This window comes from Eleutherodactylus coqui, chromosome 6 (genome assembly GCF_035609145.1).
Source record: "Eleutherodactylus coqui strain aEleCoq1 chromosome 6, aEleCoq1.hap1, whole genome shotgun sequence".
NCBI classification, from domain to species: domain Eukaryota; kingdom Metazoa; phylum Chordata; class Amphibia; order Anura; family Eleutherodactylidae; genus Eleutherodactylus; species Eleutherodactylus coqui.
Window position 1 is genome coordinate 174,400,452 of NC_089842.1, and position 15,094 is coordinate 174,415,545.

A 15,094-nucleotide genomic window follows, 5' to 3' on the forward strand; every position below is an offset into this window, starting at 1 on the left:
AAAAAAAAAAAGTAGTACAGCAAAAAAACACTGCATAAGTTTGGTATCGTAGTAATCATCCTGACCCATAAAATAAAGTTATCATGTCATTTTGTTGCAGTTTATGCACCGTAGAAACAAGACGCACCGAAAGATGGTTGAATTTCGTGTTTTTTTTCTTTTATTTTACTCCACTTGGAACTTTTTAAAAGTTTTTCAGTACATTATATGGTACATTAAATACTGCCATTGTAAAATACATCTTGTCCCACAAAAAACAAGCTCACATACAGCTACATCGATGGATAAATAAAAAGGTTACGATTTTTAAAAATGAAAAAAAAAAAAAGCTGGGTCACTTAGGCCGGCCGCACACGGCCGTGACGGTCTCTGCCGCGAGATTCCGTGGCAGAGCCCATCACGGCGCCCCCCAGGAGACCCCATACTTACGTGCGGATCCGGCGTCCTCGCTCCCGCAGGACACTTCCCCGCCCACCTCCGCCGCGTCATGTGACACGCCCATATGACGCGGCGGTGGGCGGGGAAGCATTTTCACGCTATCTTCGCCGTGCTACAGCGCACTGTGAGCACTGAGCTATTAGGTTCAATAGAACCTAATAGCTGCGGGCAATGCAGCGGATTTCCGCCGCGAATTACGCGGCGGAAATCCTTTCGTGAGAAGGAGGCCTATGGGGTTAAATAACTTGAAAATGAGACGTGCTGCTATTATTCGGTTTTACCAGTGTAATCAGCATGTTTTAATTTTACAGAAAAAATCAATTACTTTCTGTTGCACAAATGTTAAAAAAATTTGTTGCACAATGTAATTTACTATCCCACAGCTACTGAAATCACAGCTACACTGCTTTGTACTGCTGCACATTGTCCTCTCTGATGCTGTCATTTAAACCTCTGCCTTTATATGTGCATCATCCTGGAATGAATGGCACTTTAAAATAATAGTAATAATTATTATTATCTCTGTATGTTACAGAGAGCAGAGTCTGCTGTTTTCTCTGTGTGCAGTGTATAGAACACAGCATAACAGCAGTCTCTTTGCATCAGCTCAGAGGAAAATGAAAATCCAAAAAATAACCTGCTGAGGGAAGACTAGTGAAAAATTCCACATACAAATGGTCAAAAATAATGGTCAAAAATACGACTACGCATACACGTGGAAGATTATTATGAAAAGTTACGTACACTTTAGGTTTTTCATTTTAAATTTCCCATTCCTTTAAAATTCACTACTGGTTTTGGCTCAAGAAATTGTATCAAAAACTCCACCAGAACTGTATGTCTGATTACACCCCAAGGGCTCAGTCAGACGGGCGTTTTTTCGCGCGATTTGCGCATGCGCATGCGTCCGGCGATTTTGTAAAACCATTGCTTTGCAATGGTATCGGACACATGAGCGCTTTTTATGCGCTCGTCCGATAAATTATAGAACAGAAATCGCAGATCGCACCTATCTGTGATCTGCGATTCCTGTTCTCTTCTCTATATGCGCTCAATGGGGCCGGCGGCAGCAGCGCCGACCCCATTGAGAACATATACTAGACAAATCATTCTTCTCTGTCACAGCTGTAACAGCTGTGGCAGAGAAGACCGATGTTTGCCCTTTGAATTCAATGGAGCCGGCAATATAGCCGGCTCCATTGAAAGCAATGGGCTGCCGGCGAGCGCGGGATGAATTTTCGGGAAGGGCTTAAATATAAGCCCTTCCCTGCAATTCATCCAGAAATGTGTAAAAACAAAAAAAAAATATATACACACCTTGTCCCGGCAGACGGAGTTCAGCCACGGCCGGCGGCAGTCCTCCTGAACTGCTCTCAGTAGTATTCAGCAGCCGGGGATTTAAAATCCCCGCCTGCTGAATGAGCTGCCTCTGATTGGTCAGGCTGTGACTGCTTTAATTGTTTTAACAGTTTTGGATCTGTTTTTTTTTAAATGATCACATGCAAGCACCCATACTTTTCTTTTTGGCATTCATTTCCACTTTTCCCTAAAAATGCCAATGTGGTACCAGCAACCACACTGCATTCTCTAGCCCTAGACTGTTCTATCCCAATACTTATTTTAGTACAATGGATCTCTTTAGGGCACCAGAGTACTATATAAATGCGAGCTATTTAGCTCCTACGTTATTCAGACTCCATTATGAGGAAATTTATAGTTGTTCCCCTTGCCCAGAGCTTATGCCGCATTTGCTTATTAAAACTGCCCTATGTGTTTGTAGAGCAGGAATGCCCACTGGTTCTGTCTTTTTTATGGTGCAAGAAATAATCGTATTTGTCAAGGTGATCATTACATTACCTTTTACTTGGTAGGATATATAGGATGTATCTGGACGTAATGTCTTGCATCTGCTTGTGGTTTTCCCATATTAACAATATTTATAGATTTATTTTCATCTGTCTACAAGTAATGGGAAATAATATTTACATTCCTTCGGTGTCACTTATTAATGATAGCATAATGCCATTGCCTTGCTGTATTTTGGATTTTATTCAATGTCTATGCAATCGATCACACTGGCAGTTTAATAAAATTGTGCTGTTGGCAGATGGTGCTGGGATGTCCTTTTTCCAGTTAAAAACTGCATTACCCATTTTTTTTGTCATCTTGCCCAAATCAACGTTGTAAGCACATAAGCTGTGTACCCATTTTAATGTAGGATCTGGATAATTGCAGAGGAATTGTTTATACTGCATCTCATTAAAGTCACTTGAATTCTATTAAATTATAACATAAAGTTAAAAATGAAATAAAAGCACAAACGTTTACAAAAAGAAAATGTTTAATAAGTGCTGTGTCAGGTTCTACAGCTTGCAAAGGTCATGAATCAGAGTTGATTTGAAAAGATGACTACAGATTCAGTAGGCATCAAGTGATGTTATTGAACGATTTGCAAACTAAAAGATGTCTCAAAACTACTGCAAAGAAAAATGGCTCAGTGGCCAATAGCAAATAGACAAGTTCCAGCTTTACAGGGATTCTGTCACCATCTCTTTACAGTCCTCTCTGTAAGAGTAACATAAGGTAGTGACAGGCACACTGATTGCAGTGGTATATATTTGTACAGCAGTTTTGGAGAAACTTGCATTTTATTAGCAGCAGCCCATAAGTAGTCCTCAATATTCATAAGCTGCAGCTAGCCACACCCACCCCATCCTCCAGCCACTGATTGACAGCTGTCTCTATGCACAGTATTAGGCAGACAGCTGTTATTCAGTGGCTGGAGGGTGGAGTGGTTGTGGCTAGCTGCAGCTTATGAATATTGAGGACTATTTCAGGTTACTGATAAAATGCATGTTTCTCCCAAACTACTGCACAGATACATACAGCAGATATATTGCTGTAATCACGATAACTGTCACTACCCTAGGCGGGAAGGATATGGTTTCTGCTTAGGGAGAGCACCTAGTGGGAAAACATATATGGCCATGCAAAATAAAATAGAACAAAGCCTCTACAGTGCCACCTATTGGAAGGCAGTATTCCTGCGAATCATTGTACCTGCATATCAGGTACAGTCCTGTTCATTTTGTAGCAGCTGTATCTGGTATAGCAACTCAATCTCATTCACTTGAATGAGACGGAGCTGTATTTAAGCTACATGATGAATGAAAGTGACATCACTGGTATAGGAACAGACGACACCGCAAACCGAGCACCGAGACGTCTTCAAACTGCTGATCAGCAATGGGTTCCAACAAGCAGCCCCCAACTGATTGGATATTAATGACTTCTAAAGAGAGATGAGCGAGCGTACTTGCTAAGGCAAAGTACTCGAGTGAGTAGTGCCTTATGCGAGTACCTGCCCGTTCGTCTCAAAAGATTCAGGTGCCGGCGGGGGCAGGAAGCGGCAGGGAAGAGCAGGGAGGAACGGGGGGTGGGGGGGGGAGATCTCTCTCTCACTCTCTCCCCCCTGCTCCCGCCTGCTCACTCCCACAACTCACCGCTCTCCCCCGCCGGCAGCCGAACCTTTTGAGACGAGCGGGCAGGTACTCGCATAAGGCACTACTCGCTCGAGTAGTTTGCCTTAGGGAGTACGCTCGCTCATCTCTACTTCTAAAGGGTAGCCCATTAATATTTTAGTCTGGAAAACCCTCTCCAAAAGGACCTCTGAAAAGCTAAAGTTTTATGCTGATCATTTGCTATGGAAAACTTCTATTGCATTATGGTTGAAAAATGTTATCATTGGGGAAAATCTATTAGTCATTATGTGCCACTATTGTGGCATAAATAAAAGTCATAAATGATGGCGAATGCCACATTTGCGCAAAAATATGTGATATTTTACACCACTCAGAACTTTTCAAAAATGGCAATTCTCCAGCGTGCCAACAAATTTATTATCACTTGTGCCAGAAATCTCTGAAAATAATAGCGCAATCTGTGCCTGCTCATAGCAGATGTAGTTTTCAATTTCTTTGTATAATTAAAAATGTATCTCCTGACTTTTGGAAAACTTCACATTGTAGCATTACTTATATTTATCATTTCTGAACATAAATAAATAGATTATTGTGCAATGCAGAATCCGTAGCCTGAATTTCAGACATTCAGTCCTATAAACAGATAATCATCGTATATGGGTAAACTGTACAAGGCAGAAATGGGACTGTATAAATAGTATTTACAATCTCAGTATGAGATGCAGTGCAGTGTACGATCATTTAGTGATGAGGGATGAATATTTCAAGGCACTGAAGGTGTAAAATACGTTGCAGTAAAACAAAATGGGAACAACAAAGAACTTAAAGAAAAACATCTGCTGCCAGTGTAATGGGGTCCTATGGATAGGTTGGCCATTTACTACTTTCTCAAAGGGCTTTGTGTCACATACAAAAGGAAGGGATGAAAATCATGGTAAAATGTTCTATTAAAAAGCATGGGGGGAGAAGAAAGTATCATTGCTTTCCAAGGGGAGGAAAGGAGGATTGGTATTTTCATGGTGAGGACTCTTTCACAGACTATATCTCAGTACTGGTGTCCTATAGTGTACTTGAATGGGTAGGCATGGAGGCGCTACACAATGGTATGGTGCGTGGGAATCTGGGGGCCCCAGAAGAATGCACTTTGAGTATGCTTTCCATACTTAAGTCATAACTGCAGTCTCACAGGACGTAGAGAGACGAGGAAAGCGGATTTCTGCTTCTCACATGCTACTCTTCCACTTTACAATTGGGTTTTACTCTCTATCTTTTACAATGGCCACAACACAAAATTGAAATCCATGTTCCAGACCCATGCAGCATACCATCATCTAGCGCCTCCATGCCTTCCTATTCAACTACACTATCGTTATTTTAATATAGGACACCAGTATTGAGATATATCCTTGAATCAGTCTTTTTGACAACCCCTTGCATACACCATTTACTTACTCCATATACATCTGTTGTAGTACAGACTAAAAAGAAACAAATCTAGTTTCCAATGCTCTTGCTTCCAATATAAATCAAACTAACATCAACATATTGCAGTTTATGTAAAACAATTTGCGTCAGGCTTTTACATTTCAAGAATCCTCTATTCCAGTCATTATGGAAAAATGCAAGCTATAGTTTGATATCTTGATACAATAATGCTGAACTAGTAAAATTTGCAGAGTATGAACCAGGGAAAGGCTTAGTGCATGCCATCAGCAGCACAATTCAATTACTTTACAGCAGCGCCCCCTAGCTGCTCTTTCTAAAATCTGCCAGCAGAAGTTGTGCGCTCCTGAATGACACAGAGGCCGGATTGCATAGGGCTAATGCGGTGATGTGCAGCCGTCCTACACATAGAACAACACTGCTGGAGCAGCCAGCCGCAAGGAGAATATTCAGAGCAGCAGGGACAAGCTCCAAGCTGATGCTGCGAACAGCAGAAATATTCAATCATCGGGAGTCACATATGCAGGGACAGATGTAAGAGGAGCCGGCGCAGCAGAATCAGCACTATCAGAGGCCGGGAGACTGGCTCATAGCACGTTGGGACGCAGCTGTGGCTGCAAATTGTGGACAATCTGAGCAGTAGTATCAGTTGGGACCTTGATATTTCAGCAAGCTCCAAAAATATTCAGCACCTTTGATGGCAGCACATGGGATATATGCATTGGAGTGCAGCACGCTGGGACATTAGAGTGCTTCAGCACCTTGGACAGCAGCACCTGGGAGAACACACAGGGGTTCAGCACCTGGGACAGCAGCAACTCTAAGCACTAGTGTAAAGTCTTGGCTAGCAGACTGTGAAATCAATGTGCAGCACTCGGACAACAGCACTAGTGTTCTATATAGGAGTGGGTTGCACTAGTGTCTAAATATTTGGATCAGCACCTCGGACTAGTGTCAGGACAAGTGTGGATCAGCACCCTGGAGAGCGGCACTGCTGTGCAGCATAGGTGTGATCAGCAACTTGGTCAGCTATACTGGTGTTAGGATAGATTTGGATCAGCACTTTGGACAGCTGCACCAGTGTCAGATTGAATTTGGATGCTGGCATCAATGAGCCGAAGCTGCGAACACAGTGCAATTCTGGACCAGTAGTACTAGTGTGACCACTACTGGTTCAGCACCTTGGAGCGCACTTGCAATTGATATCACCAAGGTGTAACCCATTACTGTGCAGCAGACTGTGACTTTAGTTAGGCTCAGCACAGTGGCTTGCAAGAACAGTAGTATTTTAGTACCTTGCAGCACAAGTCTTAGTCAGGACCCTGAGGGGCACTTGGGACTATTCCATACAAGCCTTAGCATCAGAGACTAAATCAGACAGAACTCTGTAAAGGAACATTTCAAGCAACATATTGCTACAATTCCTTCCAGCTTTATGGATGTCAAAGCAGCCCCCAACGGCGTGGCGACCATAGAAGACAGAATCTTAAGGATCACTGGATATTATGGGTATTACCCAGGTTACTCCAGCCAGAAACGTAAGATTAATCTATTACTTTAATGTGTGTGACATCAGCCTTGGGCTCTTGTTGTTCATTGCAATACATGTGAAAAGCAAACATGGACTCTTTATGTATACTGTGGGTATAAGTGATAGATTAATAGTCATACAGTATCATTCAAGATGAATAGATGCACTGCAAGGAACATGCTGCTTTTTGTCAGATAATTAATGCAGGCAAATGTGATTGTTTGGGTTTGTAAGAGGAATTGCTAGACCTCCTAATGTGCATGTGGTTGGCTGTTTATTATGTGAGGCATTAGTGACAACACGGCATTAGAATTCAGATCCTGAAATATATAATGTAGCTTGGAGAAGAATTGCAATATACCTTTTATTAAGGGTCCGTGGTTGCTTTATATCTGGCAGGAGCATGGACAAATGCCCTTTAAGAATGCTGCATGTATTAAACAGCTTCATGACAAATAGCAGCTATGAGAATAATTCACACTTAAGGAGGTAAGCAGGACGTTGTTGAACTTGTAGTTCCACATAGAGGGAAGATAGAGATTACCCAAGCCTGTAATGTATTAGTATTGGTTTTTATTGACTAGTGATTGCAGGAACATGTAACTCTATCTATCTATCTATCTATCTATCTATCTGATATCTATCTATCTATCATGCTGATAAACTCAGTGAAGATTGATATGCATTAGACTAAGGTTGCATGGCTACTTTGGTTGTGACACAATTCGCGTGACCAAATGCCACAGCATTTCCATGCAACTTCATACATAACTATAAGTGAATGTAGTCACAAGTTGCCATGACTGTGACCCAACAAGCACAAGAAATCTAGAGAGTTTGGATTTCTTGCGATTGTTAGGTTATGGAAACTTGTAAGTTGCAACATGACCACCCGTACTCACATTAGGTTGCAGTATTGCGTGGCAATACTGCCAAAGTCGTCCGGGGGAACAGAGTTCCCAATTTTGTGTAAACAAACTTTAATCATTATTTAATGCCAAATTATGCAACTTTTCAGGTTACTTTATAGTTTAGTTCCGCAGCACTTTTAATATATTCACTTGTTTTTTTTAGTGCATGAGATTAATTTAATTTACATCCTATAAGTATTAGGGCAAAATATTGTATAAGGTGTGTATATAAATCACAGAGACATGTAAACATACACATCACTCTAATTAAAATGAATCTCTTTATTAACAAATGTTAAAAATACAATAAAGGGCATAAGGCACTCACTACTCAGTGACATCACATGAAAACAATGATGTCATAATCTCTTAATGTGTACAACTCTATTATAGGTATATAAAAGGTACTATGTATCTTCAATATTACATGTTATGCAGAAAATGTTCCAACACAAGAGAGTACAGATATATATCAATACCACACAGACCCGGTAGTCGCCGCACCCCGACATACATTTCGCATTCAGCTTTGTTAAGGGGTAATTTAAAATGAGCCTTTGCAAGACGTATTTAGTAAAAGAAACTAAACCCCTTAAATTAAAAGAGAGAGCGGTTACCGGTTAACCATATAGAAGGATCAGATGTCATATGAAGATGGATCCGAATGCAACGTCAATGTGCAAGTGCTGACGTGCGTTCCAAACCGGAGTGCACAATCGCGTAGATGCGGAAATTACATAAAAGAAGACAGCAGAAGTCGTGTTCATATGCATCCCATGATGGAACCCACAACCGCGCATGCATCAAAGTAGAAGAGAAAAGCAAATGCGAATCCAGAAGCAAAGACTAAGCGCAAACGTACCCCGGCAAATCAGTACATCGTATAATTTAAAGTGCAAGTGCAAAAATAAATAAGGATATAACAAAATGTATATTAATGTTATGTTATGAGTACCAAAAGACAGTACATAAAAGTGAAACACACGTGCTCCCCAAAGTGTTAGTGATCAATATATACATCATGTTATAAATTACCATAATATATCATATGATGTAAATAAAAGACATATACTCAAAACAATAATAAAAAAGTAAAAAATAATGACCATTAAAAATAAATCAAATAAAAATTCTAGTGATAAATCCCAGGGAAGGGTAGTGCCATCTGGAGTCCACCTTACTATAACTACGTCCAATAATATATTGCCAAATGTTTGTATCAATCTAGGGAAGGGGTGCGCAACTCCAGTCCTCAAGGGACCCCAACAAGTCATGTGTCTTGGCTTGTTGGTCGCGACAGCGTCGTGGCATGGTGGCCATAACGCAGGCCAAGACCTGTCGCCTTGTTATGCAGGACAAGGGTTAATGCACCATGTGCAGAGATTTCTGGGTGCTGCATGCTGGATCAGTCATGCCTGGGAGAAGGTTCGAGGTGGGGTTCCCTAATTGCTCTGCGAGTCATCAGGTGTAGAGCAGCTTTATATTCTCACCCCTCCCTTTGCTCAATGCTGCTTATTCAGCACCATAGAGGAATATTGGAGTTCCTATATGTTGGATGTACTGCTACGTACAGATAAGTTGCTGCAGTTTACTTTTCAGTTTGTATTTCTGTTTTGATTTCTGTTTTGCTTTGCTGTTCAATTCGTCTCTCCAGGGGTCTCTTTAGGGATAAATCAGGACCCAGGAAGAAGATGGCGATTACTCCGCTTCTAGTCAGGGACCCTTCACCCCCCCTTCTAGGTTAGGGCCAGGCTTCCTTCTCCCTGGAGTGGTGTTACTGTTCAGCATAGTGTGGTGCGCACTGTTCTACAGTGCATTGTATTGTCAACCACAGTGGTTGTGAACGTCGCCACCCTGCATCTGTGCTGAGCATGATGCTTGTGTGCCCCACAGACGTGACATCATGTTTTCAGGATCTCCTATAGTAAGAACACCTGCGGCAATGTCTGAGGCACCGACAATAATTGCATCACCTGTGCAATACTGAGGAAATCCTGACAACATAACCTGTTGGCGATCCCTGAGGACTGGAGTTGTGCACCCCTGATCTAGGGAAACAAAAATATGACAAATTGGTAAAGTATCTATTGAATTATATATTGTATCAAATTTAAAAAAAGAAAGAAGAAAAAAGTGAAAATCAGGAAAAGAAAAAAAAGGGGGCAGGAAGGCAAAATAAAACTAATAATAATAAAACTTTATTTGTATAGCGCCAACATATTCCGCAGCGCTTACATAGGCAGGGGATACAGAAAGACAAAAGTACAAACATTACAGAATCACAGTTACATAATAATCAATTGATGGAAACAATAGGGGTGAGGATCCTGCTCCAACGAGCTTACATACTACAAGTAATGGGGTGATACAGAAGGTAAAAGGGCTGGAGATGTGCACTGTATGGCGAGGTGGAGAGTGAGGGGTGATATACACATAGACAATGGTCAGACATTTAGCCGTGTGACGGCAGAAACAGTATGACTGCAGGAGCGGTTTATGATGGCTAGGAGGGATTGCAGTCAGTAGGTCAGGGAGCATGTTATCAGGCGGAGTACAAAGGGGTTTGTTTAGGGAATTCGGTATGCCTCCCTGAAGAGGTGCGTTTTTAGAGCACGCCTGAAGTTCTGCGAGTCCTGGATTGCTCCGGTAGCCTTTGGTAGTGCATTCCAGAGGACCGGTGCTGCTCTGGAGAAGTCTTGGAGGCGGGAATGAGAAGTTCGAATTAAAGGGGCGCTCAATCTGGCTTCGTTAGCAGAGCGGAGAGCCCGGGCTGGTTGATGGATTGAGATGAGGGAGGCGATGTAGGGGGGCGCTGCACTGTGGAGGGCTTTGTGGATGAAGGTGGCGAGTTTAAATTGAATTCTGTATTTAACGGGCAGCCAGTGCAGTGACCGGCACAGGGCAGAGGCGTCCGAGTAGCGGCTGGACAGGAAGATGAGCCTGGCTGCCGCATTCAGGATGGATTGGAGAGGGTAGAATCTGGTGCAGGGGAGGCCGATCAGCAACGAGTTGCAATAATCGAGCCGGGAGTGGATGAGGGCAACAGTAAGCGTTTTTAGCATGTCCACAGTGAGAAAAGAGCGGATTCTTGCGATGTTCTTGAGGTGCAGCTGACAAGTTCGGGCCAGAGATTGGATGTAGGGGGTAAAAGAGAGGTCAGAATCAATTTGAGAGGAAAGATAAATGATATAATAAGCAGAATACAGACAAAGTGGCTATAAAAAGGAGGCCTTGTTAATATTCTTACTCAAGCCTTTAGGAGTAATAATGCACTTAGATTTAATCTGTGCCAAGGTCTTCTTAAGATCACCAGCTTGTTGATTATTCAATACCTGATCAATACCCCTCACCCGTAATCCTTTACTGTCACAGTTGTGACACTATTTAAAGTGACGAGGTGTTGTTTTTCGCAAACTCAATGTCCATCTCGTCTTTAGCTATCAGAATGCCCAAAATGTATTCCCTTACTTGATAGCGTGATTGCCAAGATATCATCCTGAAATATGCTAAGCCACATTGGCAACTAGCCAAATACACACCCAGGCTGGTAACACATGTGATCATATGTGTGATCTTGAAATCTTGTGTACCTTTGGAATTAGAAGAAGAAGTAGCATGATCCATATTAGTACACACCACACATTGACTGCATGACTTCATCCCCATTTCGGACCCTTCGATTCAAAAGCTGTTTCTGGTTGTAATCCAATATACAAACTACGTACCAAGAGTTCACAAAGATCTCCTAAATGTTACACTGGGTCATGATGGTCATCTTGGAAGTCTATTCCTATGTAACATAGAAGTACGATTAGTTAGCGTTTTTCTCTACCTTTTGGGATTGGGTCAGGCGGCTCCATCAGAGGTGCCGAAAACAGCATTGTGAATGAAAAAAACCCTGAATGAAAATAAACAGATCCATTTACTATCATTAGTGAATTGAACATGACTTTGGTGTCTGTTGTACAAGCGTTCCATTCTTTTCCATTATATTTGGAATATTGAATAACATAGTTGACTATGCTATTCTATACTCTAAACATAATTAAAAAGAATGGAACCCTTGTCCCACAAACAATATTCCCCATATGGCTCCAACTGTGCTAAAATAACAAAAAGTGCCATACTTACCCATCCAGCCATCCTTCCCAGTGTTTGTTGTGGAAGATGATGTCTCCGGATAACACCTGATCACTGCAAACAATTAGAGGCCACAGCATCACTGCCCATTCTTCTGGCATCAGCGTTCACACCCTGGGTTCCATGATGCCGAGCAGAAGTGTAACTTGAAGCTTCGAGGTCCCAATGCAAAACCTGTAACAGGGCCCCCAACTATAATGCTTTATTCATACTACTAGGCTTACTATATGGAGGAGGCAGGCCTTATGGGCCTCCCAAGGCTCCTGGGACTGGGTGAAACCGCATCTTCTATAGTTACGTACCTGATGCCAAGAGTTCGCAATGGTAGTGCTGCAGCTTCTGATTGGCTGCAGCTGTCAGGTGACTTCTGGTGACATCATCTTTCTCAACAAACAGTAAGATGACGTTGCTGCAGCCCTGGGTTATCACAGTACAGGAAGATATATTTTAGCACAGTTTGGGCTATAGGGAGAATGCTCTCTGGAATTAAGGCAACCCCTTTAAACATGTAAAAGGTTTGAAAAATGTAAATAATTCATAAAACTCCCCAAAAATTAACTAATGGAGCGCACTTTAGGAACATCTTGGTCTTCTGCTGCTGTTACAATGTTAAACCTTTTTGCCTACATTGTACGTGGTTCTGCAGAGGTTAAAACATACTGACTTTCTACTGATTGCAGATGGAAATAACAGTGTTCCTATTCACTGACAGCAGACAGAGATCCTGATCCTGGCGCAGAATTAAAACACAGAATACATTAGAAAGTTGCAGAATTTTTATTGTACAATGATTAAAGTGATATTAGGTGAAATGTGCAGCTATGAACCATCAACAGTTTAGTTAACACTTAATTCATATGTGAACCACAAGTTTTTGGACACATCCTGAATGTGTGGTTGCTGTGTAGCAGTCCCTGCATGGGACTCTAAGGCCTCTTTCACGCGTGTAATGCAAAGTAAGGGATTCAAAAAATTGTGCCCATTGAAACCACTGATTTCCTATGGGTTCCTTCAGCCTAAAACAATTACGTGCCGAAAGATAGAACAAAAGCATGTTATTTTAACACCAAAATTTTTATCCTGTCAAAAGATAGGTCTTGTCCTAACTTTTGAAGGCAAAACTCTGAAGGCTCCATAGACTCCTATGGGAGTCTATGCTAGCCATCCGAAAAAGGAAGGGAGAGGGAGTTTAGCAGTGGATAGCGCTGTTAAACAGGAACAGGTGCGTCTAGTAAAGCATTTAAAGTGATTACAGTAGTTTTACTAACCAAAGGATTTCGGGGCTGCGGCATCAGTTCACTGCAAGACGCCACAGCCAGTCGTGAAAAATCACGAAGAATAGCCGCGACTTGGTTGCGACTATTCTTTGTTCATGCGATTTTGAGCTTCGGTAGCCGCTCGTGTGAAGGAGGCCTGGGGTGGCTTCAGAGAATAAAACCCATTGATGTCATTGGGTTGGCTCTCATGAACTGTGTTTGCATGCACATTTTGTGGGCTTGCAAAAAAATAGATGCTGCTCTATCTTTCTGCGCATTGCATATCAACAGCCCCAATAGAAGTCTATGAGGGGTGCGCAAATACTTGCAGAAAGGCGCAATACACTGTGCAATTCTCTGGAAAAAATAATGCATCTGGATCTGATTAGGCTAAATAGCCTTTTAAATCAAGACAGGTGTGTTTTGCGCTCACATGTGCACAGGCCCCTTTTGCACAAAAGGTACAGTACTATGTGCCCATATACACGCAAATCTGCCTTGTTCACTGCGTAAATACACTTCCGCCTTAAGGCCTCATGTCCACGGGGAAAATCGGGCCCGCTACGGATTCTACATGTAGAATCTGCAGCGGGTCCCTCCTGCCCCGCGGACATGAGCGCTGAAAATACGAATAAATAAGAATTTACCTATCCGTAGCGGGCGGCGAAGCTCTGCTCTTCCTCACGGCCGGATCTTCTTTTTCGGCCGGCGGATGAATTCCTGACGCCGGCGGCACGTCGCCGGCACGTCGTCGACGTGCCGCGCGCATGCGCCGGGCACATCCGCCGAACCGAAGCAAGGGAGATGCGACCGTGAGGAAGAGAAGAGCTTCCCGGCCCGCTGCGGGTGAGTAAATGCTTTAAATTCCTATTTTAGGTCTCCTGCGGATCCGGACGGCTTCCATAGGCTTCAATAGAAGCCCGCGGGAGCCGTCCCCGCGGGAGACCCGCACGAAAATGGAGCATCGTCGAGATTTTTTCATGCTCCATTTTTTTTAAAATCCATTTTATTGACGATCCGCGGGTATTTATCTACCCGCGGGTGGTCAATGCATCCCTATGGGGTGCGGATCCGCGTGCAGGTAATCCGCTGCGGATCCTAAATCATATTTTGCCCGTGGACATGAGCCCTAAGGCTTTGTTCCCACGAGTGTATATCGGCCACCATTTTCATAGCCAGACGATATATGCTACGTTCTGAGGAGTAAAAACTCATGAACAGGCGCTCAAATCTAATGTTTGTGCACCCGTTCAGGTGCAATGGGCCCCGGCCCATATACGCTGAGGCCGCCATGCCAATGCTCCTTCCCCTTCCCTCCCCCTCGCTGGCTCACCTCCTCTCTGCTTCCCTCTGGCTGTTTGCAATGGGAGGGGGGTGACGGTGAGGAGCAGAGCTCCTGCCCCCTCCCTGCCCCTTGTCCACAGCCAGCAATGGGAGGAGTCGGGATGGGGTGTTGCTTAGCTCTGTCCCCATCCCGCCCCTCCCAGTGCAATCAGCCGGAGGGGAGGAGAGAAGAGAGAGGGAGTTTAGCAGTCATGCTGCTAAACTCCATCCCATTTGCCTTCTCCGGCCCCTGTCATTGGCTCCCATAGGAGCCAATGCATCAGATCACAGCGTCACGCTGCTAAACTCCCTCCCACCTCCCTTCTCCGGCCGCTGTCATTGACTCCTATAGGAGTCCATACAGCAGCTGACGTATTCTGGCCCAAAAGATAGTTCCAGAACTATCTTTTGGGCCCGACGTTAAAACGCAGGGCGCTATACTGGCCTGGCTAGGTGCTTTTACTTCGTGGAAATACAGCCATGTGATCTGATGCATTGGAATCCAATGCAGCAGATCATAGCGTATATCGGCCAACCATGAAAATGGCCGGCCGATATATGCTCGTGGTA

At 43.3% G+C, this 15,094-nt stretch overlaps 1 protein-coding gene across 1 annotated transcript in view; it reads left to right on the forward strand.

The window, feature by feature from the left end:
• Positions 1 to 6,482: 6,482 nt before the first annotated feature.
• SLC35F4 (solute carrier family 35 member F4) overlaps positions 6,483 to 15,094 on the forward strand; it is a 211,611-nt gene continuing 202,999 nt past the window's right edge. Inside the window, exon 1 of the mRNA XM_066608252.1 lies at positions 6,483 to 6,901. Within this exon, the coding sequence (XP_066464349.1) occupies positions 6,799 to 6,901 (103 nt within the window). The 5' untranslated portion in view covers positions 6,483 to 6,798. The remainder of the gene's footprint in view (positions 6,902 to 15,094) is intronic.